Raw genomic sequence first — 27,102 nt, forward strand, 5'->3', positions numbered from 1 at the left:
GAATGGGAAAGGTGAGAGCAAACCCTTAATTATTTATTTGATTAATTCAGAATAAGATACACTAGATAGGACTGCCTCAACTAAAGAAAAATGGGCTATAATAGACTTACACTTCTAGCCGACTGGGTAGCTTTAGACTATTTGCTACACTTTGTGGTCTTTTATTTTCTCCCCTATAAAATAAGAATTAGGAATAGATTATTTCTCAGCCATACTGAATGATAAAATTCTATATTTCACCTAAGGGAGGAGAAAAGAAACCTTATGATAATCATACTTGAATCAGGATAAGATGAAAGATGGCTAATATATAATTTAACTTACATTATCCTAACACTGTAAATTATGTGAAAAGGATGTAAAATACAAGATGAAAAGTGAAAAGTGTGAGTCACTCAGTCTTGTCCAACTCTTTTTGACCCCATGGACTGTAGCCCACCACTCCTCTGTCCATAGAATTCTCCAGGCAAGAATATTGGAGCAGGTAGCCATTCCCTTCTCAAGGGATTAAGCAAAGGAAGTGGTCAAACATCAATATTTGTAGTTGAGATGTGATAATCTCTTCACAAGATGCAACTTAAACAACATGAAACTGATTAAGAAAATGAAATTCTGACAGTTTAGGGAATATGCATAAAGATACTCAGTCAGTAAAGAATCTGCCTACGATGTAGGAGACTCAGGTTCGATTCCTGGGTTGGGAAGATCCCCTGGAGAAGGAAATGGCAACCCACTCCAGTCCATGGGGTTGCAAAGAGTCGGACACCACTTAGAGACTAAGCCACCATGATCATATAGATAAAGCATGTTTCCTATATGTTCACAAGAGCTGATTAGAAACCATAGCAAATATTTCATCTACAAAAGTAAAATGTGGATTAAAAATAACAAGAAATATGTAGAGCACACATAAAGTACATATTACGTTTGTTTAGGGGCCTTAAAGTTTTTAATAATTGAGATACATACTATATTCCTTGCTAGATTCAGGGGTAATTAATACCAATAAAATTTTGATTCTTCACAAATTGATAAATGGATTTAATATAATTCCAATTATAATCACAGTGGGGTTAATGGGATTTAGAAACAAATAAATAGTCAAATTGCATGTACAAAAAGAAACAGAATACTTGTTTTTTTTAAAACAGTGTGACATTGCTAAAGTAAAGCTTTGCCATGCCAGATATTAAAGTACATAATACTGTTAATAATATTTTATATTATTCATCATTCTCTGTAAGGCTGGTCCTCTTCAAAGAGCTCTGTGTATACTAATTTTTTTCTTTAGCACAAATCCTGAAAGGTATTTTCAGTTTGTAAATGAAGAAACTAAGGCAGAAAGAGAAATAAGTAATGTGCCATAATATATATACAACAGGTGGCTTATGGATGACTAGAACCGAGATCATCTGACATCAGAATTTATGTCACTGATGATTGTGGTATACAATGAGAGCTAGAAACAGACTGAGGTTGTGAGGTAGACCAATAAATAGATATGATGAAAAAAGGAAGGAGTTAGAGAGAACATAATACACAAAAGTCACATATATATCAATGAATAACATCACTAAAATGGAACTTCAGATCTCCAGATTTCCAGAGAACCAGCAACACTCATCATAATTATCTACATCCTGGCATTTATTTTCAGTGTCATGCCACATGAAGTATCACTGATTTCATCTAAGAATTAGCCAAATCACTTTCATTTTTTAGTTTGTTTTCCTCAAGGAGGTTATATCTAGGACTTTAAACTTTGTAAAAGATGACCAAGACTGTAGCTTTCTGATTTCTGAATATTGTGATTTTTAAGAACAGATTATTAGCTAATTTGATAATGTTTATATCATATCTAAGTGTGCACACACACACATATACTGCAAAGAGATAAACTTGTTTGAAATGACTGGTAAAATTAAAATGAAAAGTCATACCTATTTGGTATGCAAATAAGTATTCAAATGGGAATATTTCATATCCATAAAAATTATAGCTTCTATTTAATGAGATTTTGCTGTATCAGGTGATTTGCTAAGAAGGTTACATGTATCACCTCATGCAAACATCTCACTAAACTCCCATGATATAAGCAATGTCATTAGCCCTATATTATGTATAAGCAGACAGGTTACCTGCCCCATTTACAGTCACTTTGATACAGAATTGAAAACAAGGTTTCAGAAACAGAATTTGAACTTAGGTTTCTATAATTTTAAAATCCATGTTTTTTAATTCAATATTATATTAGTTTCAGGTATAGAACATAGGGGGTTGATTTTTTTACAAATTTTATAAAGTCCCTATAAATTTATTAGAAAATACTGGCTATATTCCCTGTGCTGAACATTACATGCTTATAACAATTATTTTACATCAGTGGTTTGAACCTCTTAATCTCTGCCACCTATCTTGCCCCTCCTGTAAGCCCTGTCCCATCTGGTAGCCACTAACTTGTTCTCTATATCCATCAGTCTGTTTCTATTTTGTTACATTTGTTCATTTATCTTTTAGATCCCATATATGAGTAAAAACATTATCGGACATTTCACTAAGCAGTATATCTTAAGCACTGTATTTGCAGAGTCCTTGAAACTAGAGAATATACAAATGCAAGAGAAGAGAATGCCCACATGTGTATGAAGGCGGTAGAGAGTGGTCTTTGAAATGTGCCGGTGGTGTAAAAGGTAGGATGGACTGGACACTGGCTATGGAAGGGAGGATTTCCTATTGGAAGTCAACTTTCCAGCACAAGTGATCAGCAACTGGAGTTTTCTATGTACTGTGTCTCAAACATTTGCTCTTCACTTTAAGAGTTTTATTACCTCATGTGAGACTGAAGAAACAAAATAAGGCCAGAACAGTAAAATCGACTCTTCTAAGTATGTTGTTTAGGAGGTGGACACTCATCTAAGGGAAAACCTCTGACAGAAACTGTGCTCGTGTGTAAATAAAAGCTAACCACACATAAGATTATCGTCTGCCTCCTGAAAAGAAAATCATAGACCGAGGTAGGTCCTACACATGTATTAACCAAAATATAAAAAAATCCCCCCTCCCCCAAAAATTTAAAAACAGACAAAATTATCCAAGGCAAAACTGCATTTTGAGAATAGTGCTTTCAGTTAAGAAAAAGAAAAACCAGAAAAAAATTTTTTTTTAGTTTAAAAAAAGGAAATAAAAAAGAAACAAAAACTTTCAATTTTAATGGTATATAGTGATGTGTCCTGAAATAGGAGAGGAATTTAATTTCCCAACAGTGATCTGTGTCTTCATTCATTGACCAAACATTTATTGAGTGATGACTTTTGGGCTTCACTGGTGATGCTAGTGGTAAAGAATTCACCTGCCTATGCAGGAGATGCAAGAGATGTGGGTTTGAAGAGATGCGGGTTTGATTCCTGGGCTGAGAAGATGCCCTGGAATGGGAAGTGGCAACAGATTCCAGTTTTTTGCCTGGGAAATTCCATGGACAGAGGAGCCTGGAAGGTTTCAGTCCATGGGGTCACAAAGAGTCGGGCATCACTGAGCACACACAGCGATGTGTCCTGAAATAGGAGAGGAATTTAGAGTTTCCCAACAGTGATATATAGCTTCATTCACTGAGAAAACATGTATTGAGTGACTAATGTGAGCAAGGAACTTTCCCATGTGCTTGGATCCATCAGTGAAAAATAAAGACAGAAATCATGTTCTCTTTTGGTTTAAATTCTACTAGCAATGTGGGTGAAGACTGAAAATACACATTAAAAAATACACATAATAAACAAATGAATAAATTGTGTGCTTACTTAAAAGTAAGTCATGCTACTGGGGAAAAAAGGAGAGAGGAACAGAAATAGAGAAATGTACAGATGGGGGGTGGGGCAGGAACACATAGGGAAAGTAATTGATGTCAGTGGACAAATTAGGGGAAAAAAAGACAATTAGGTGGACAGGTAACCTGATAATTGGGGCCATCTGTTTCCTATGGATTTCTAAAATCAGAAATACTATGATAACACTAGTATGATAATACTAACATATTAGAATATTTTATCTTATTTGTGTGTGTGTGTGTGTTATTGGGTTTTGAGGATGTGATTTTGGTATCTTCTCCAGAATGTTTTTTTGGCCATCCAAATGGCTTGTGGGATCCCAGTTCCCCTACCAGGGACTGAATCCAAGCCCCAGCAGTGAAAACACTGAATTGTAACCACTGGGCCACCAGGGACTCCCCCAGAAGAAATCTTCATAATCCACACTTAAGCAATGCAAAAATTACATTTGCATTTGCTTTGTTGTTGATGTTTTCTTTGCTGTTACTGCTTCTTCTGTTAACTGTGGAAATCATGGCAAGGGCATGGATTCTACCTTTAGATCAACAACAAGATGGCAATAAAGGAAGCCTCAATATATAAAGCCAGTCCTTAAGAGTTCAGTCAAGTTAGGAAATGAGAGACCTTCGTAATGAGAACATAAGACTGCTGGGAACACACAGACAGTCCTGGGGAGGATATCAGAGGTACAGCATCTGCAAGCACTTTTTGTTGATATTTTGTAGGGAAATCTGACCTCCACTAGTGTCTCTATTGACTAAGGTGCAGAGAGAAAGTGACTGCCAAAGCATAACCCATCTACTTCCTGGCTGAGCCCATACAAAACCTTAATGTCACCGTCACCCAAGGCTGACTTGCTTCCCACTTCTCCTCATTGGCTCTCATTGACCTCTCCCTGGTCACTGTGCATACACCATCCCAACCCAGTCTCTGCCTTCCAAGGACACATAGTTATGTGGCATAATATAAGATTCCTTGGCAAAATGATTCTGAACAGGCAGGAGAAAATAATATACTAAACACCAGAACAGAAAGCAAAAAGGATAAATGGGCATCTTGACCAAAATATGTTTACCACTTTGCAATCTGAGTGTAATCTTCAGTGAGTAATTTATATTCAATCTAATAAAAGTATGTCAGAAAGTTTATGATCAAATGTAACACAAATCATGAATGAGGGCTGCAGTGAGTACAGAAGAATTATGCCTGTCATCCACATAATATAGGCAAAGGCAATACGACACTTTTAGACCTGTGAAAGTCTCAAACTGAGACTAAAAAGTTTTTGCTAAAGTACATGCATTTTCCCAGCGGCTGCATATGTTTGCCTGACAAAACCCATGGTTGGGCAATGGGTCCCAAGGTGTTAACATTAAATTCCCACTCACACAGTGAGTTCTTCAATTCATGCGGCTGAGCTGACAGCCCTGTAGAATGCTTTTCCATAAACAAATTCCATTCGATAGCCTATTTTCCCCTTTAGTTGCTGAAGAGAATTGTAATGGCTAGCTAAAACTCTTAGAACAAACGAGAGAAAAATCTTCAAGTAAATAGGACCTTCAGACAACAGAAAATTATTTTTTATTATGTTCTGCTTTCTGAGAGCAAACCACAAATGTCCCTTTTCTTTTCCACTAATTGTTGAAAAGTTTGTGTAAAGGTCCTCTCATCCCACAATAATGAGAGCAGAAAGAACATGCTCTTGTCTAATCTTGTTTAATAGGTCTGCCTAGTATTTAAGCACAGAAGTTCTGGATTTCGGCAGACCTCAGTTTATATCTCAGATGAATCTAGGTGAAATTGGGCACATTAAAAGAAAATTACTGGAGCAAAGTTTAATCATCTATAAAGCAGGGGTAATATTTGCATCTAACACATAGGGTGTTTGTTCACTTTGATTAATATTTTTCATGTAAACACTGATCATAGATCTGGCCTTTGAAAACTCTTTAAAAAACACTATTATAAATGTATCATCCTCTAGAATTAGTGGGTACCCATTTAAAGCAATCAGAAGTTATAATGGCATCACAGATAACATAAAATAAATTGAAAAGTATAACATTCATGTCAGTGTTCATGAACATGAAGAATTTAATGTGTTTACTAAGTAGTAACTAAGCAGAATACTAAGTACAGTAAATATTATTATGATTATTTATTACTAAGCATTGGTGAGTCTACTGCACTCTAGACATCTAGGTATTTTAATCAGAATCTTATAGTAAACCATCAAATGTCTTATTAATCTATAACACAGGGAAGAAAATGGAGATACGGATGTATAACGCCTTTTCTAAAGTCACAGTTAGTTGAAGAAAAAGGTGTTACAAACTCTAGTCTTAAGGAATTTAATGAATGAATATAACATTATTCTTTGAACTAATTATGTTTATGTCACAGCATTCATGAATGTAGGAGTGGGCTATGTACTATCTAGGGAATATAATTCAGAGAGGTTATAATAAGTATTATTGAGAAGCTTATAAAGATTGTTGATAAGCTTATACGATTGAGATGATGGAAAGGGTTGAATAGCAAAACAAGTAAAAAACCATTTTAGTGAAAAAAAGAGACATAATGTGTTAATGAACACTATCACTTAATATATTATGTGTGCTTAGTCACTCAGTTGTGTCTGACTCCTTGCCACCCCACGGACTGTAGCCTGCCAGGCCCCTCTGTCCTTGGAGGTTCTCTAGGCAAGAATACAGGTGTGGGTTGCCATGCCCTCATCCAGGGGATCTTCCCAACCCAGGGATCAAACACAGGTCTCCCAATATTGCAGCTGGATTCTTTACCATCTGAGCCACCAGGGAATTCCTGATACATTATAAAGGTGCCAATTCACTCTGAAATAAATGTATACATATTTGGAAGTCTAGTGAAATTTCAGCTGCATTTAAAAAAAATTACATAGGGGAACATCATGGAAGCTCAAGACAATCATGAAAATTTTGAGCAAACATAGAAAATGTGCTCTACCTGATTGAAAACACTCTCTAAAGGTATTATTAAAAATAATCAATTAGGCTAAAATAGACAAAAAATAAAATGGAACACAGAACACAGAATTTTCTATGTGTGAGAACTTAGTTTATGATAGATCAATTTAGTTCAGTCGCTCAGTCGTGTCTGACTCTTTGAAACCCCATGGACTGCAGCATGCCAGGCTTCCCTATCCAACACCAACTCCTGGAGCTTGCTCAAACTCATGTCCATCAAGTCGGTGATGCCATCCAATCATCTCATCCTCTGTCGTCCCCTTCTCTTCCTGCCTTCAATCTTTCCCAGCATCAAGTTCTTTTCCAAAGAGTCAGTTCTTCGCATCAGGTGGCCAAAGTATTGGAGTTTCAGCTTAAGCATCAGTCTTCCAGTGAATATTCAGGACTGATTTCCTTTAGAATGGACTGGTTTGATCTCCTTGCTGTCCAAGGGACTCTCAAGAGTCTTCAGCACCACCGTTTAAAAGCATCATCCAGCCCAGCATTTCACATGATGTACTCTGCATATACGTTAAATAAGCAGAGTGACAATATATAGCCTGATGTCGTCTTTCCCAATTTGGAACCGGTCTGTTGTTCCATACAGGAGATCAAAACTTATTTAGGAAAGAACTATTAGTTTATGGATACACTGAGAAAGCTCATATTATATGGACAATAATAATGTAAATATCTCACAATGTACAAAAATAAACCTTGAAGGGTTTATGTATTTAAATACAAAATTTCGAATTATAAGGGGAAGAGAGGAAATACCATTAGTCAATGTGAAAGAGGATTATGTTAGCCCTGGAAAAAAAAGAAAACAGACTATATAGGGAAAACTTGCTGGGTTAAACAGTATCAAATTTAAAGATTTTCACTGAAAAAAATGAAAATAGACATAAGTCAAGTTGGGACAAGTTATTTGCAAAATTTAAAACTTAGGGTAAATAATAACTTGAATTTTTGTAAGGTTTGGGTGCAAAACAAGAAAATGACAGGAAATCAAGAAAAACACGTACATTAAATGAACAAGAAAGTCACATAAGGGATGCAGATATATGACAAGTGTATGACAAAAACACAATGAACAAATTAAAATTTTACCAAACAAAGGGAGATCACTTTGCATTGTCATTTCCATAGAGTAGAAAGCTGACTAATGCTTGAGAGAGTGAGGGAATAGGAAGCATCCCTGGGTGCTGCTTAGATTGTAAACCAACAGAGGCATTTCAAAAAGCAATGGTCATTAATAAACATATTCCCCAGAGTAAAAAATCACACCACCAGATGTGTCATCTGTGCAAGATATTGTCACAAATGATCATAAGGTTTCCTTAAGGATGATAGTCCAAGGGAGCTGTTTCTACAAATGATGCAGGGTAGGATTTCATCCTGGCTATTCTCAGTACCAGCAGACAGTTCTCTCATTCTCTCTGTAAACAACTGGAGGTAGTTGTGCTGCCTTCTCTTTCTTTCATCACCCACATTCCCATCTTAGGCAGACTGTCATAGAAGTTGTAGGCAAATGAAGTTTCTGTCACTAGTAGAACCTATATGTAACTGTGATGTATACATTTGACTAAATACTAAAGAATCATATTTTGAAGCTTCATGTTATATTTACACCTATTGGGCTTGAATACAAAATTAATCCATTTTATTTCATATAGTCAATACATAGATTGAAAAATCCAGTTTTAAATGGAAAATATCTTGTAAGAAATAATGCATGATTTATAGAAAGGCACTCAACATATGTGCATATATATGTATGTGTACATATACATATAGGCACATACATACATGTGTAAATATCATGTATATATAAAAACCCCACTATTTTACTAGTTTCACACATACCTAAATAGGCCACAGAATCACTGCAGATGGTGATTGCAGTCATGAAATTAAAAGACGCTTACTTCTTGGAAGGAAAGTTATGGCCAACCTAGACAGCATATTAAAAAGCAGAGACATTACTTTGTCCACAAAGGTCCATCTAGTCAAGGCTAAGGTTTTTCCAGTGGTCATGTATGGATGTGAGAGTTGGACTGTAAAGAAAGCTGAGCACCAAAGAATTGATGCTTTTGAACTGTGGTGTTGGAGAAGACTCTTGAGAGTCCTTTGGACTGCAAGGAGATCCAACCAGTCCATCCTAAAGGAGATCAGTCCTGGGTGTTCATTGGAAGGACTGATGTTGAAGCTGAAACTCCAATACTTGGGCCACCTCATGAGAAGAGTTGACTCATTGGAAAAGACCCTGATGCTGGGAAGGATTGAGGGCAGGAGAAGAAGAGGACGACAGAGGATGAGATGGCTGGATGGCATCACTGACTCGATGGACATGGGTTTGGGTAAACTCCAGGAGTTGGTGATGGACAGGGAGGCCTGGCGTGCTGCGATTCATGGGGTCACAAAGAGTCGGACACGACTGAGTGACTGAACTGAACTGATATATAATGGTAATATATTTTATATATAATAATATAATAATGCATACATAATCCATCTTATTTGGCAGAGAAGGTCTAGAATCAATATATGCCAATAGCAATAAGCACATCTCGTGCTTAGAAAAATTATTCATGATGTTTATTAAAGACAATGCCAAAGACTGTATTCATGGGAGGGGCTACTGTAATGAAGTTTTTTGGTAGACATGTGTAATTCTGGACACAATAAGGAAAATAGGGATTTATAGTCAAGGGCAGGGGTTGCATGGTGGGGGGAAGGAGGGGCCTGGTGTATGGAAAGCTACTAAGTGAAAGTGTTTAGTCGCTCAGTTGTGTCTGGCTCTTTGCAACCCCATGGACTGTAGCCTGCCAGGTTCCTCTGTCCATGGAATTCTCCACTCAAAAACACTGGAGTGGGTAGCCATTCCCTGCTGCAGGAGATCTTCCTCCCTGGTCTTCCCCACTCAGGGATCTAACCTGGGTCTCCTTCATTCCAGGCAGATTTCTTTACCACCTAAGCCGCCAGCGAGGGGCTAGAGTGATTCTTTGCACTAAAAGGATTTTACCTGAGAGCAGACCAGGGTGAGCAGGTGGTCAGACAAAGAGTAGGGGATTTTTGCTGAACTGAGTCTGCAGGATTCTTGCTAAACTGGAGTAACTGAGCCCCAGACTGGGCCCCTAGTTTAGTGTCTATTCAGAAAGAGGACTCAGTTTCACCATCTGAATAATGAAGGATTTGGTCTAGCTAATAGCTAACCTTGTTAGATGTGGTCTCTCTTTTTCTTTTTTTGTATTCGGTATCTACTCAATCAAGATGAAATTAATATGAAATTAATCCCCTTAGAGAAACAAGATGTTGGAGAAGGATTCAACATGACATTTATTTTTTCAGCGAAGGACACATTGGCGGAGTTGAGGAATCTGATTGGGATTCAGAACTGGAGAAGTGTATATACATATATACTTCTTATCTCAAGTTACTACAATACCACATGCTTTATTCATTTCAGAGGTCAATTTCTTTGTCTCTGTCCCATTTACACACAGAATCCACACTGTGTTGACTCTGAATCTCACAGAACATTGAAAAGAACTGGTAAAAGAATGCTCTTTTTCTTCACAAATTCACTTATTCCAGTCACACAATTTATCACCTTATTTTCCAAATATGCCTGAGGGGCAAAAGAAGGTGAAAACACCACAGGAAAAAAACAAAATATGCCCACAGAAGGAAGAAGGAATGTATAATGCATAACCACAGGAGTTAGATATTGAAAATATAAAGATTGAGAGCAGTTTGGATTTGAATGTGTGATATTATCGTGACTTTTTTTCCTTCTAAAAAACAAATGTGTCATTTGCTGTACCCAAAAAATGTACTGTATATTGCTTTCTATAATTTCAGTATGCAATCCTAGTATCTTAGCACTGCAGGCCTAGATAATCAAACCCTATCTTTTGAAACTGAAGTCTCCACATAAAATAGAGAAAGAAAACCATATAATCGTTATGCGTATAATCCTTATATAAATCAGCTAGTATTCAAATATACACCTCAAAATTGTATGCTATGTAACTCTGTATACCATCTGCATCAATGCACAGATTTCCCATTTGTAAAATGGGAAAATTCAGAGTCTTTAATTGTGTTGAGGGGAGAAGAGAGAAAGATTCAATGATCTCACTGGGGATGGCTTACTTTACTTAGCTCATGTATCTTGGTTTTGTCGTGCTAACCCAAAGACTGTTGGGATTAAGAACACTTCCTCTTGGTTTTCTGCTGTGCAAGACATGTTTTGGGACCCTGATTTATTTGAGATTCCAAATTTCTCTCTAGTGAGCTGTTTCTAAGTATATACTTGAGACGGTGACATGTTTTATAAAGGGTTAGTAAAAACCTTTTGTACATTCTGCAATTATTGTTTACTAAGCTGTTATTTTTATGTCCATCTCCAGCTCTCCTGTGTCTTATTCCAGTACTAGTTCTAAATATAAGACAGAGGTGAGTTTCACATAACTCGCCGGAAATGCCAACATCCTCATCTAAAAATTATTATGAGAATTAATTGTAGGAGAATATAAAAATGCACTCAGAATAGCCCAGATTCACACTAGCACAACAAAAAAATTATGGCTTAATGAACACTTAAGGTTTACCAAATTATATCCAGATCCTAACACATGGTACTCTCATGCATACATGCATATTCATACATACAATTTTTGTCACCATTTAAAATTCAGCATTCAAAACCTCCTTCTCTATTCCATTCCATTTTAATCAAGTCTATTTATTTGGAAGGGAAAAAAAATCCATACAAATTCACTCAAATAGTAAGTGTCTGACTGAAAGGTCAAGAGTATAAAACCATGTACTGCAGCATTCTTCTTTCAAACACACATACACACAACCACAGAGTTCTCTTTTTACCGGTCAGGCGTCTGCTCAATTTTCCTTTGACTTTATTTGACTTTATTTTGTTTACCCTGTACCTTACCTTGGATGTGGATTTGAATTCCCATGGATCTGAGGCTAGCCTAGAATCTACCAGTCTTATTATCAGCCTAGCTTTTCACAACTACCTGTTTCCATGGGCACGTATGTATGTGTGTGAGTATGTATATGTGGATGAGTGTAGCATTGTTTAAAGGATTCTTTGGAAACTAAACATTTTTTAAAGAAAAATTCTATAGGAAAATTGGGGAAATAACAAAGCATAAACATTTTAAACATCGTTCTTCAGTTATAATTTCCATGCAAATTCCATAAAGTGTACAATTTAAATGTATAGCTGGATGGATTTTGACATATGTGTGTAGTCCTGAAATAAGCACCACAATCAAGACTTAGAACACTTGCGTTATAACAGAAAGTTCCTTATTACTCCTTTGCACTCAATTTTCACAACCACTCCATGCTCCAGGCAACCCCTGCTCTGTAATTTATGGTAATTCTGATCTTTAGGCCTAGCGATACTACTAAATTATATACTCATAGCTCATTGTGGTTTTAATTTGTAATTCCCTAATTACTATTGATTTTGAACATCATTTTTATCTCCCTATTTGCTTTTGTAATACATTCTTTGGCTAAATATGCATTCAAGTCTTCTATCCATTATTTCAGTTCAGTTGCTCAGTTGTGTCTGACACTTTGCAACCCCATGGACTGCAGCACGCCAGGCCTCCCCATCCATCACCAACTCCCAGAGTTTACTCAAACTCATGTCCATTGAGTCGGTGATGCCATCCAACCATCTCATCCTCTGTTGTCCCCTTCTCCTCCTGCCTTCAATCTTTCCCAGCATCAGGGTCTTTTCAAATGAGTCAGTTCTTCGAATCAGGTGGCCAAAGTATTGGAGTTTCAGCTTCAACATCAATCCTTCCAATGAATATTTGGGACTAATTTCCTTTAGGATTGACTGGTTGGATCTCTTTGCATTCCAAGTCACTCTCAAGAGTCTTCTCCAACACCACAATTCAAAAGCATCAATTCTTCGGCACTCAGCTTTCTTTATAGTCCGACTCTCACATCCATACATGAATACTGGAGAAACCATAGATTTGACTAGATGGACTTTTGTTAACAAAGTGATATCTCTGCTTTTTAGTATGCTGTCTAGGTTGGTCATAACTTTTCTTCCAAGGAGCGAGCATCTTTTAATTTCATGGCTGCAATCACCATCTGCAGTGATTTTGCACCCAAAAAAATAATGTCAGCCACTGTTTCCCCATCTATTTGCCATGAGTGATGGGACCAGATGCCATGATCTTAGTTTTCTGAACGTTGAGCTTTAAGCCAACTTTTTCACTCTCCTCTTTCACTTTCATCAAGAGGCTCTTTAGTTCTTCTTCACTTCCTGCCATAAGGGTGGTGTCATCTGCATATCTCAGGTTATTGATATTTCTCCCAGCAATCTTGATTCCAGCTTGTGCCTCCTCCAGCCCAGCATTTCTCATGATGCATATAAGTGAAATAATCAGGGTGACAATATACAGCCTTGATGTACTCCTTTTCCTATTTGGAACCAGTCTGCTATTCCATGTCCAGCTCTAACTATTGCTTCTTGAACTGCCTACAGATTTCTCTGGAGGCAGGTCAGGTGGTCTGGTATTCCCATCTCTTGAAGAATTTTCCACAGCTTATTGTGATCCACAGAGTCAAAGGCTTTGGCATAGGCAATAAAGCAGAAGTAGATATTTTTCTGGAACTCTGTTGCTTTTTCCATGATACAACAGATGTTGGCCATTTGATCTCTGGTTCCTCTGCCTTTTCTAAATCCAGTTTGAACATCTGGAAGTTCACGGTTCACGTACTATTGAAGCCTGGCTTGGAGAATTTTGAGCATTACTTTGCTAGCCTGTGAGATGAATGCAATTCTGTGGTAGTTTGAGCATTCTTTGGCATTGCCTTTCTTAGGGATTGGAATGAAAACTCACCTTTTCCAGTCCTTATTAGCTGGTTGTTTTTCTTCTAGCAATCAACATTTTAAATCATACCTATTTGATTGCAGTAATAGAACTATTTGAACAAAACCAAAAAAGACAAAAAAAAAAAAACAAACCACGACACATTGGCAATGTTACCTTCCTTGATTTTCAAACACTTTGCATTAAATATTTAATCAGACTTTCTTTTAAAGTTTCATGATTTATTGAACACTGTTCCAGATGTTCATGGGGTACCATGGTGTGGGGTTTAGGAATAGCAGGTTATACATTTTTGTTGTTTTAAAGTGATAATTTTGTTGTAGTTAGTTATGCAGCAATAGAATACAAATTCATTAGAAATAAAAGCAAAAATAAACCGTTGGGGTCAAACTTATAACTTCTGTGCAATAATACCAAAAACAATGCAAAATGACAACCTACAGACTAGGACAAAATATGAAAATAATGCAACCCTGAAGTGGTTAATTTCCAAAATACACAAACAGCTCATAAAACTCCATAGCAAGAAACAAGCAACCTAATAAAAAAATGGACAGAAACTCTAAACAGACACATTTCCAAAGAAGACACAGATGGCTGATAGGCACAAGAAAAGATGCTCAACATTGCTAATTATTAGAGAAATGTATTTAGAGCTATAATGAGATATTACTTCACAGTGTTTAGAATGGTCATTATCAAAATGTCTACAAATAATAAATGCTGGAGAGGGTGTTGAGAAATGGAAATTTCCTTACACTGTTGGTGGGAATGTAAATTAGTGCAGTCACTACGTAGAACAGTATGGAAGTTGCTTTTAAAAAATACTAAAAATAGAGTTATTATATGATCCAGAAAACATATAACTGGAAAATACAACAGCTCTAATTTGAAAAGGTACATGCGCTCCAACATTCCTTGCAGCACTATTGACAATTAAGCAACCTAGGAGATCATTAACAGACGAATGGATAAAGAAGATACAGAATACATACACTGGAGTATTACTCAGCCATGAAAAAGAATTAAATAATGCCATTTGCAGCAATATGGATGGACCTACAGGCTACCATACTAAGTGAAGTCAGTCAGAGAAAGACAAATATGCGATATCACATATTTGTGAAATCTAAAAAATAGTACAAATGAACTTATTTACAAAACAGAAACAGGCTCACAGACATAGAAACAAACTTATGGTTACCAAAGGGGAAGGAGGAAGAGAAATACATTGGGAGTGCAGGATTAACAGATGCATACAACCATATAGAAAATAGATAAACAACAGGGATTTATTGTATGGAGCAGAGAAATATATTCAATATCTTATAATAAAATATAATGGAGAAGAACTATTTAAAACTTGCTATACACTTAAAATTAACACAATATTATAAACCAACTATACTTCAATTTTAAAAAAAAATATAGGACTTCCCTGGTGGTCCAGTGGTTAAGAATCTGCCTGCCAATGCAGGAGTCATGGGTTCAATCCCAGGTCTGGGAAGATCCCACATACCTCTGGGCAACTAAGCCTGTTTACCACAACTCCTGAGCCTACACTCTAGAGCCTGTAAGCCACAACTACTGAGATCACATGCCACAACCACTGAAGCCTGCTCGCCCCAGACCCAATGCTCCCCAACAAGACAAGCCACAGCAACAAGAAGCCCACACACTGCAACTTGAAAGTAGACTCTACTTGCCACAGCTAAAGAAAGCCCACACCCAGTAACAAAGACCCAGCATAGCCAAAAATAAATAAGAATTTAAAGAATATGTTTAATATCTAATAAATATATATACATAATAAATTATTATTTAAATAACAAATATACTTAAAAGTTATTTTTAAATTTTTCAAGCCTTACCATCCTGTTGCAGCTACTCAACTCTGACAGTAGTGCAAAATCAGCCATAGACAATAGATAAGAATGTATGACTATATACCGATAAAATTTTATTTACAAATGACATTGCAAATTTATTTAGCTCATGGGCCACAGTTTTCAGACTCCTAATCTAGAAAATCTAGAGGATTGTAAATAATAAGGAGTTTTTGCTTTAACCCAACAAAAACAGGATAAACCATTGGATGGCTTTACCATGGAGATAAATTGCTGAATTTACATTTCAAAGATCACTCGAACAGAGACTGTAATAGTGTAGAAGAGAATGGAGTACCTCAGAGTACAAACCATAGAATAATTTGTTGGTAACTGCACTTGAGAGATATTGCTAACAGGAGGATTGTCAGTAGGGTGACAGAGACGGAAAGAGGTTAGTCTGTATGGGTGTGTATTTGTGTGTACACAGACATGCATAAACCTTCCATCAGGATAGAAGCTGTATATTTTTTTTGACATTTTCCTTTGTGTGAATAAACAGATTCTGCAACATCTGTAACATAATTCTAAAGAAAGAGGCAGAGCTTTATCTATGAGAATGGCATTGGAGTGATTAAATGATGATTTCCTCCTGTACACAGTGGATTTATATGAGTTATAGGGAAGAGAATAGCTCTACTGACCAGGTGATTTAATGTTCTCTTCCTAACAACTTGCAAGACATTATGAGATGGTGAGAATGATATCACCAGAGGCATTTTGAAACTGCTTGAAATTGATCACTCCTAGACAATAGCTTCCTTTTTGCCTTGCCTATTCTCAGATAGTCGGCTGTTTGAAATAGCTGTTTTTGAAAGCCTTTTTATTGGAATGCTTTCTTTTGCACTGAATGGTTGCTTAGCTAACAAAGCACCCAACATAGAGAAAGACACACAGTAGGCATTAAGTAAATGTTAGTGGACTCAATCTCACTTGGCTGTAGCCAAGTCATTTTTATATTAAGTCTGTGTTTAAAATATTAGAGCAAAGTCCAGGATTATGGTAATACCAGATTATTTAGAGCCAACTTTTACTTTTCTTAATAAGGAAATTCAATTTTTTTTTAACTTTTTATGTTGCATTGGGTATAGCCAATTAACAATGTTGTGGTAGTTCCAGGTGAACAGGTGAGACTATTTATTTCTCCCTGCATCACTCTCATTTCCACTTATGCTACTGGTACCACAGTTCACGCCTGAACACATGACCTGAGCCATATCTCAGGATTGTGTTTACAGCAAGCAACTGAGGGGTGAGGTTACATTTCCCTCAGGTACAAAGGTTTACTTGTCTCCTGCTTGCTATAAAATAGTTGGTTTCTTAAGTTCAGTATTCCCCTTCTGTGTTACAACTCTCTGTGTATGCAGACATCTGTCCAGATGTCCTGCTTGAGATTTTCAGGTCAAGCAGAATGGCTACAAACATGTGGATACTCATGTGACTTACTGTATCTTTGATGTGATGTGATGAAGTTCTTTGTCTCTGACCAAGCAGTTTCATGTCTTCTGCCAGCATCTATGAAGAAAGCATCAGGCTCAACTTAGTACTAAATTTTAAGTGGGGAATAATCAAATCCTAGCCATGAGAAAGGAGAAGGCAATGGCACCCCACTCCAGTACTCTTGCCTGGAAAATCCTATGGACGGAGGAGCCTGGTAGGCTACAGTCCATGGGGTCGCTAAGAGTCAGACACGACTAAGCGACTTCACTTTCACTTTCCACTTTCATGCACTGGAGAAGGAAATGGCAACCCACTCCATTGTTGTTGCCTGGAGAATCCCAGGGACGGGGGAGCCTGGTGGGCTGCTGTCTATGGGGTCGCACAGAGTCGGACGCAACTAAAGCGACTTAGCAGCAGCAGCAATAGCCATGAGAAAAATGCTTTTAAGTTTTATCTTTTGCATAAATATTCCATATTGAATACTTCTAATTATACAGAGACTATTTGTAATTTATAATTATAAATATATACACACACACACATACAGATACACACACGTATGCATACATGTCTGTTGAGCTTTATTCCTTTCTTATTAAAATTAATCATTGTGAAATTAAATAATTTTATTCTAATGCCATTTTCCCAATATTTATGAAATAACATCAATGTTAATGACACAAATGATAATAGTACCTTTATTGCTTACAAGCACTTTTTCAAAGGTTACTTTTGATCCTCAAACTTTCAGGCATGTGTGGTGCATATTATTAGTACAAATATACACGAAAACCTATTATTTAAAAGGTTTCTATAACTTTCTCAAATAACTGTAATGTTTAAAACCTACAGTTATAATTTGAAATTGTCCATTCTATACTGTTTAAAATATCAAAATATAGTACACTGAAAAATAATTATTGCAAGATGATTTATTCATTTATTCAAAACATTTCTCCAGAATTATTGTATGACTTATACAGTACATACTGTGCATATGTGTGTCTATAAGAGAGAAAAAGAAAACAAATGAACACAATACACAGTATACTGAGGCTTCTCAGGTGGCCCTATTGGTAAAAGAACACGCCTGCCAATGTAGGAGATATAAGAGACTTGGGTTCAATCCCTGGGTAGAAAAGATCCCCTGGAGAATGGCATGGCAACCCACTCCAACATGCTTGCTTGGAGAATCCCATGGACAGAGGAGCCTGGTGGGCTACAGTCCATAGAGTTGCAAAAAGTTGGACATGACTGAAGCGACTTAGCATGCATGCTCACACACACACAGTATATGCAGGTGTGCTGAGGAAAATTGGCTAAGATGCCTGGTTCCCTTCTACAGTATCATCATATTAATTTTTGGTTATTAGACTCAAACATGTTTGTTGAAATAATCTTGGGAAATTAAAATACATTGTCAATCTCTGAGTTGGGGATAGAAAAGAGAATAGGGTAGGATCAGGATTGGAGCTGACTGAGAATCATGAACTCATACATAAAGCCAGGTATTAGAATCTCAGACTGAAGCAAACTTCAAGTTCTTCTGCTTCCTTGCAAGAGAAAATCACGCTTATTTAAAGTGCATATCAATCTATATCTATATATATTCATATGTAAATTATACAGCTCTGAATACTATGATTAAATTTGAGTAAACTCTGAATGATCTTTATCATGGAAGGCTTTGACTTCCTTCTTAACACACAGATAGGAATCTTCAATTGTTAAACTAAGAAGTGACTGAAGGAATAAGTTGATGTCTTGGTCAGAGGTGAATATTTGCCCATCTTTCAGTTCTTGGTGCTGAGCACAGTGCCTTGAGGGACAGCTTGTACACACACACACAGGATATAAAAAGAGAAAGGAAATCAAGAGAATAAGACTGAAGAGGTCAAGGGGACTCTTCTTGAAGATAATTGATGAGGGACTTCCCTGGTGGTCCAGTGGCTGAGACTATGAGTTCCTAATGGAGGGGGATTGGGTTAGATATCCGGTCAGGGAACTAGATACCACATGCTGCAACTAAGACCCAGCGCAGCCAAATGAATAAGTTAATATTTTTAAAAAGATAATTGATGAAGCAAGCATGAGCTTTAGACAATCTTTGGAAGAATTCATCTCAGACTATCAAAAGAAAACAGAAAATAATTACAAAAATATTATCATAAGACTTTAATTACAAGGTGAAATATATTTAATTACAAGGTGAAAGGGAGAAGTAGAAATCAGGTTAAGTGGGGTGGACTAGGGAAAGCAAATAACACTGAAAATAAGAGGGGTTAAAAGAGAATTAAGGAAAAGGAAAGGAGAGAAGAGAAAGAGAAGAAAGGCAGAGAAGGAGGCTGGGAAGAGGCGAGGGAAAGAGAGAGAAAGGAAGGATGGGAAAGAGGGAAAAAGGAAGGATGAAGGGGGTCAAACTTATTTATTCTAGTTGCACTTTCTTCCCATATGATTAGTAACTCAACTAGATATTCTGTTTGAACCTTTCAGCAGGCAAGGAGGGGAGAAGGTGGCTATTTTTTTTTTTTATACACTTGGCTTAACCATGCCTGCCGTTTAGCTGGCAGCCTCTGCATAATCCCCCGAGAGCACCTGGAGAGGGTGCCTGTAGAACACCAAGAGGGTGGTGGGAAAATATGACATGTGACACCAGGGCAAGATCTGATTCTCGACAAATGAAATCTGTCAGCCATCTCCTCAAAGGCTGCCCCCTTTCCTATCCCTGCTTGGCTGAACTAGCTTTTTAGAGAGACTTATTGTATTATTCAGCTGGCTTGATTTTCCTTTTTGTGACAACCCTCCCCTGGAGGCCATCCATCTCTTTACAATCTTGGAGAATGACTCTAACTGAGTGGTATTTCAATGTAATTTATAGCTCTCTATTGTAAACACAAATATGGGTTATATCTTAGCACTGGAAAGAATGCTAATGGCCAGTCTTGGGTCACTATTATTTTCGGTGAAATTAGTACTGGAACACGTAAGGAATTTAGATGGGCACACTGAATGGAGATGAAAGGAGGAAAAAAAACAAGCAAACATAGACACCCAGGAGGAAAAACGGAAAGAATAAGTTCCAGTTTTCTATGGTCATTAATTAGTTTTGTATTCATAAACTTCACAGGGAGCTAGAAGGAATGTATAAAGTAACCTATAATACAAACTTATTAGCAAAGTTGTAGAAAACAGCAGCCAGAATTGTGATATTTTTAAAAATACAACAAGCCCTAAAATGTCCCGAATTCCTTTGAACAATTCAAAACTACTGAATATTTCAATTATTGCACTTCCCTGGTGAACCAGTGGTTAAGAATCTGCCTGCCAGTGTGGCGGATGCTGGATCCATCCCTGGAATGGGAAGATTCCATGTGCCTCGGGGAACTAAGCCCGTAGGTGCTACAACTGCTGACCCCACGGTAGCAACAACAGAAGCCACAGCAATGAGAAGCTCACATAGGGCAACTAAAGAAAGCCCACTGGCATCCACAGAAGACCCACCCAATGCAGCCAAAAACAAACAAAATAAATAAATGAAATAAATTAACATTAAAAAAATTCCAATTCTCCCCAAATTCAGCTATAGTTGAAAACACTCTAAGAACAGCCAAAACAATCATGAAGAACAAATTCAACGGCTTCCAGTACCTGATTTTAAGACCTTTCCTAACAGCACGGTAATTCAGAAATCATGGGTGGCAGAGGTAGACCCCTGTTCCACTCCAGCATGCTTATCTTTCTGGTGTTTCTCTTCGCTCCTGGGAGTAGCTTGGCTCCCGACACTGGGACCCCCATCTCTGCCACTAGCCTGGGTCCACTTGCCCTACCCCTCCCCACAGTGCTTAGTATGCAGATGGGGCGCCCCACCCATCTCTGCAAAATAAGCATACCTATTTAGGAATACACCCTCAGGATCACTTGATTTGCAACAAAGTCAACAACTTAGTACAAAGTGGAAAGCAAAGTCTTACCAATAAATGATACTGAACTGCTGTTGAGTAGATAACTAAGTGCAACTTTTCTGGCTCATAAAATATGACTAACTTCAACATATTATCAGTTTAACCAGCTCTTGATATCAGGAGCATCCCTAACGCCTCCCCCATCATTGCCAAAATTTGGTATTGTCTGCCTCACTCCTCTGGCCTTTCGAGTAGTTGGCAGGTGTACCATGTTGTGATTTCCATAAGCTTTTCCTAAGGAGGCTGATCACCTTTCCCGGGCTCATTAGCCCTTTGAATCTCCACTTGTGTGAAGTGCTGTTAAGTATTATACCCATTTTTCTATTGGGTTGTTCATCATTTCCTTAGGGATTCATCAGAGTTATTTTATGTATTCTGAATGTGAAATATGTAATGTAACCATTGTCCCTCATTCTATCGAGTTGTTTGGTCACTCTGACAACGGAAATACAGAAAAGAGGCCAGGGTTAGCATGAGAAACACCACAATGAGTGATAATAGTCTGCAGAGCAATGGGGGGAAAACAGATTGAGAAAAACTATCTGGCTATCTGGTTGTCTCACTTTGCAGAAATACCTGCGTACAGTTTTGTTGTCAGAGCTGCTTCAGGTCTTTGTTCACAGCCCTCCAAACCCCACCTTTAGCTAGAGTTAACACAAATCTTTAATTTAAAGGGTACAGAGGTAAGAAAGGCAGCAACAAACAACAAAACCCAGCTGGCATCAAGATGGCAACGGATCTGACCTCCAACAGATCCTGAGTCTCATTATATGTTCTTTTTACTGTATTAGCATATTAGATGTCACACCTACCAGCTGCTGCTACTAGACACTAAGGACCAAAACATAGAAAGTGGGTGGCACCCTACTCCGTGGAAAAAGCCCTGTCCCTTCCCCAAAGACCAGTGCGTATGCCTACCCATTATTGCTCAGTCACTCAGTTGTGTCCAACTCTTTGAGACCCCATGGACTGAAGCCCACCAGACTCCTTCGTCCATGGAATTTTCCAGGCAAGAATACTGGAGTGGGTTGTCATAGCCTCAAGCCTACTCTCTTTGTTCTCACATTTTAAAATTAAATCCCTCTTGCCACCTGGGCAAGATGTTAATCTGTGAAATTAGTCCGTGCTTCTCCATCCTTTAGCTACTGAATAAAGTTTGTGCTGTGTTGATCTTAGTTTAGGTTTTGTTATTCGGCTGCTCAAACCTGAAGGGGAAAAGAACCCCTCCTACACCGCCCCTGACGGAGGCAAGAAAGACTTGGCCAGGCTAGGGCCCCACAATGGAGTTTCTATGACTTAATTCAGCAACAGTTGGACATTTGCAAAGTACTGAACAAAAGTAACTGTTACGGGGCTTCCTGGTGGTCCAGTGGTTAAGAATCCACCTGCCAGCGACACAGGTTTAATCCCTGGTCTGGGAAGAGCCCACCTGCCGAGGGACAACAAAGCCCATACACTGCAACCTCTGAAGCCCATGTGCCCTAGAGCCCATGCCGCACGAGAGGTCACCACAATGAGGCCAAGCACAGCAAGAGAGACCCAGTGAGCCAAAAGTGAATTTAAAAATGAGCAACTATCACAGCTCCCCACCAATCAATCAGGACTGGATGGCTTTCTCACCTTGTTTGTAGTTTTTACCTTCATAGTTTACAGCCCATTTGCCCCAAATGTGGGACTCACTTTGTAATACCTGGCCTGACCAGGTTTCCTTGGGTTGCAAACCCATTAAAGCCCTGCAGTTACTTTGCTTAACAGTAAAGTTGCCTCTTGGGGCTTTTCTTTCCATTGACAACTCTCTTAATAGAGCCTTTGAATACACTGAAGCTCTCAATTTTCATATAATGTGATACAGACACCTCTTTTCTTCAACATTTAACACTTTTACTGTCCTGTTCAGAAACGCCTCTTCCTCTTCCAAAATCCTTATCCTCTTCCAAAGAAGATATTCTCTTATGTATCCTCTGAAAGCTTCATTATTCTTTCTCATATGTAATTCTACAGTTAATATCTGGAGTTCAATATTTGTTTATAAAACGCAAAGGAACTTACATGGGAGACTCATCCTCGTCCTCCTACCTTGAGAGGAGTAGGTCTCTGCACCCAGCCACCGGAATCTTAAAAGCTTACATGGCCGCTTTAACAAGGTTCAGTCAGGTATTCAGCGCAGATGGTCTCAATAACACATCACTGTCTCAATAACACATCACGCTCTACTGTTAAACTGGCCACAGCTGTGGAAACCATGGGCCGAACTAATACATTTCAAAGGCAGGGTGTATGGTGCCTCTGACTGCCTAAGGCCAAAGAGCAGGTTCACCAGAGGTCACGTCCTGTCAACGACTCCTCCAACTGTGGCAAGCACTATGATGCATTAATACTTTTTCTTTCTCCTTTGATTGTCCAACTGACCCAGCACAATTGATTGAAAACCCTTTCCTCCCTTGCACTTCAGCATTATCTTTAGAGAATGCTAAAAGAGGCCAGAGGATTTCCCAGGTGGCTCAGTGGTGAAGAATCTGCCTGCCAATGAGGAGATGTGGGTTCAGTCCCTGGGTCAGGAAGATCCCTTGGCAACCCACTCCGATACTCTTGCCTGGGGATCCCAAGGACAGGGGAGCCTGACAGGCTACAGTCCATGGAGTTGCAAAGAGTTGGACATGATGGAGTGACTGAATATGCACTCATGCAAAAGAGGCCAGAAGGATACTGACTTCATATAAAGTGTATATAGACATATGACTTTATCTAGATAAAGTAAAACCCCATTGGATCATGAACCAAACATTAGTGCAACTTACTACATGTAAGTTATACTTCAATACAAAAATAATTTTTTATGTATATTGATATTCACGTGATATTGGAAAAGATACTTTAAGTTAATGATATTACATATCTTTCAACTCTTTCAGTTTAGGTCAGGTTAAACAAGGTGCTTCTAAATGGGTGAAAAAAACAGGTTAAGTTAACAACAATTTGTTAAGGCTGTAAAAATTTTTGATGCACTTCCTAGACACTGAGAAAAGTAATGACTTCATTAACTAGAAAATAAATTTGCTTGCAAATCAGATGGTTTTCAATGCTTTTTTTTGCAATAAAATTATAGGTATACATGATGGAGGTATGTACTGAGAAATCATTGAACATTTTTGGGTGATAGAGGAATATAATTTTTTTTAGTTACAACTTGAAAGGGACTTGCCAAACTGAGTGATTTTACTTGGCAAAACTTTCATTCCCTTCTTCTCATCTGTGTATATGCGTACTCAGGAATTACCTCTGTTTTAAAAAAAGAAAAAAAATAGATTTAACTGGTGTTGGTCTCTGTCCCTTTCTACTAAGAAGAAATATTCTTCCATGAATATATGATTTACTTGATAAAAAGTTTCCTTTCATATAAAAAAATCCAATTTAGCAAAAATATTTTTATATAATTGAGAAAAGTTTTTACCAATATTTTTATATTAATTGCAATATAATATTAATTCATGCGTGCTCATTCATATCTGACTCTTTACAACCCTATGGACTTGTAGCCCAGCAGGCTCCTCTGTCCAGGGGATTCTCCAGGCAAAAATACTGGAGTGGATTGTCATGCCCTCTTCCAGGGGTCTTTCCCACCCAGGGATTGAACCCACATCGCTTGCATCTCCTGCATTGGCAGGCAAGTCCTTTAGCACTAGCACCACCTAGGAAGCCCAATATTAATCCAATTGAGTTCACATACTTAAAGCCTTTTAGCTGTGTGAGCGTGTTAAGTCACTTCAGTCATGTCCAACTCTTTGTGACCATATGGACCATAGCCTGCCATGCTCCTATGTCCATGGGACTCTTCCGGATATAGTGGGATTCTTCAACCCACTGGAGTGGGCTGCCATGCCCTCCTCCAGGGGATCTTCCCAATCCAGGGATCAAACCTGTGTCTCAGGCACCTGCATGGTCAGGTGGGTTCTTTACCACTAGTGCCACCTGGGAAGCCTCTTTTAGCTGTAGGATGCTATAATATAAAAATATTCCATAATTTATAAATATTTTAAATGCATTTTATTATAAAGCTGTATTCTATGGTGAAAATAAAATACTTTCCAGGATAAACAATTACCTTAGGATAAACTTTTTAAAAAATAGAGAAAAGAAATGCTTTCAAGTGGAAAAAGATAAAATTTCTGTTAAAGAAAAGCTTTCTTGTGAATTTATAAAACGATTGATGGGGGTGTGATATCTTGATTTGTAATAAGAAATATATACTTGGTCTTCATCCCTGTTTCTGGTGCAGATCTTCTAAGCACTTGGAATTTAATAAAAGTGGCTCATGTTATATTCATGAGGTGACTTTTGGACCTCACCTAAGGATGAGTGCGGGTTGCCAGGGGAACCAGCTCTGTGATTAGAAGTTGAAATTTTCAGTTCACCCCCTGACCTCTAAGGAGGAGAAAAGCACTTGGAAGCTGAATCAGTTGCCAATGCTGATCATTTAATCAATGATGCATATGTAATAATGTTTCTATAAAAATCCCAAAAGATGAGGTTTGGAGAGCTTCCAGTAGACATTCAGGGAGAGTGGTATATTCAGAGAGAACAAGGAATCTCCTCACCCTTTCACCATACCTGGTCCTATGCACTTCTTCCATCTGGCTGCCCCTGAGCTATATCGTTTTATAATAAACCAATAACCTAGGAAGTAAAATGTTTGTCTGAGTTCTGGTAGTTGCTCAAGCATATTAATCAAACCTGCAGAAGGCGTCATGGGAACCTGTTACTTTTAGCAGGTGAATCAGAAACATAGGTGACTATCTGGGCTGACTGGCAACTGAAGTAAGCTGGGGGAGAGAGTAAGGTGAAGAAGGACAAACTTGTGGGACTGAGCCTTTTACCTACTGAATCTGACACCGTCTCTGGGAAGATAGTGTCACAGTCGTGCTGACTTGCAGGACACCCAACTGGTGTCCGAGAACTGTTTATCGGTCCTGTGGAAACTCCCATTTCCACACATTGGAACTGAGTACAGTTCGGTTCAGTCACTTAGTTGCGTCCGACGCTGCAACCCCATGGACTGCAGTACACCAGGCTTCCCTGTCCATCACTTCCCTGTCCAAACTCCCGGAGTTTGCTCAAACTCATGTCCATTAAGTCGGTGATGCCATCCAACCATCTCATCTTCTGTTGTCCCCTTCTCCTCCCACCTTCAATCTTTCCCAGCATCAAGGTCTTTTCCAATGAGTCAGTTCTTTGCATCAGGTGGCCAAAGTATTGGAGTTTCAGCTTCAGCGTTAGTCCTTCCAATGAATATTCAGGACCGATTTCCTTTAGGATGGACTGGTTGGATCTCCTTGCAGTCCAAGGGACTCTCAAGAGTTTTCTCCAACACCACAGTTCAAAAGCATCAATTCTTTGCTGCTCAGCTTTCCTGGAATTGAGTCCAGGAACCCCCCCAAAAAGTGGTTATCAACTTACCATAAGATTTTCATATTGTTGAATATATTTTAAAGATTAATCTACATTTTAAAAAATTCAGCATTAAAATATGCCAGGAATGATAACATTTGCAACTGCCTACACTTTTTTTTTTTTTTAACTATTTTTAATTATACTTATTTGGCTGTGCATGGTCTTAGCTGGTGTGTTATAGCCACACATTCTAGGAAACAAACTCACTCAGAAGGACAATGCAGATAGTACAGTGCAGTTTATTACACCGGCGGGCACAAGGCAGAGTGTCCTCTTAGCCAAGGACCCCGACCAACTTTTGTGAAAACCTGATATACCTTAAGTGTACTGCTCAAGCCCACGTCCCCAAATTCCTTAAACCTAGTCTGGAAAGTGTTAAAGGGAGATACAATCAGTTTACAGTCATGATTCATAATCAGAAGGGTCAGCTGGTTATACACTGTAGCCTACACCAATGGGTGCCATAAAGATTACAAAGGTGATTGACTGCATAGGGGATTATTACATTCTTTTTGGTGACGGGAAATCGTGGTATGGAATCTGGTGTTTATCAGTCTGGGAGGACAGTTTGGCTGTAGGTATGTTATCCCCATGGCTACTAGGCACATAGTCCAAAGCTCACTGAAAGTGCAAGATGGAGTTTCCTTCTTTTTCAAGATGGAGTCAGCTCG

General features: G+C 38.2%; 1 protein-coding gene across 2 annotated transcripts in view; it reads right to left on the reverse strand.

Moving 5' to 3' along the window:
* The window catches only part of LOC145514261 (uncharacterized), a 261,315-nt gene that overhangs the window by 53,386 nt on the left and 180,827 nt on the right, over positions 1-27,102 (reverse strand). For both annotated transcript variants that reach the window (XR_014059995.1, XM_081511601.1), the window contains one exon: positions 17,028-17,096. Coding sequence is in view for 1 of the 2 variants with exons in the window: in XM_081511601.1 (XP_081367727.1) it covers positions 17,028-17,096 (69 nt within the window). In the remaining variant the exon portion in view is untranslated. The remainder of the gene's footprint in view (positions 1-17,027; positions 17,097-27,102) is intronic.

Source organism: Giraffa tippelskirchi, chromosome 7, assembly GCF_054371585.1.
Source record: "Giraffa tippelskirchi isolate mGirTip1 chromosome 7, T2T-mGirTip1v1.2.pri, whole genome shotgun sequence".
NCBI lineage: Eukaryota > Metazoa > Chordata > Mammalia > Artiodactyla > Giraffidae > Giraffa > Giraffa tippelskirchi.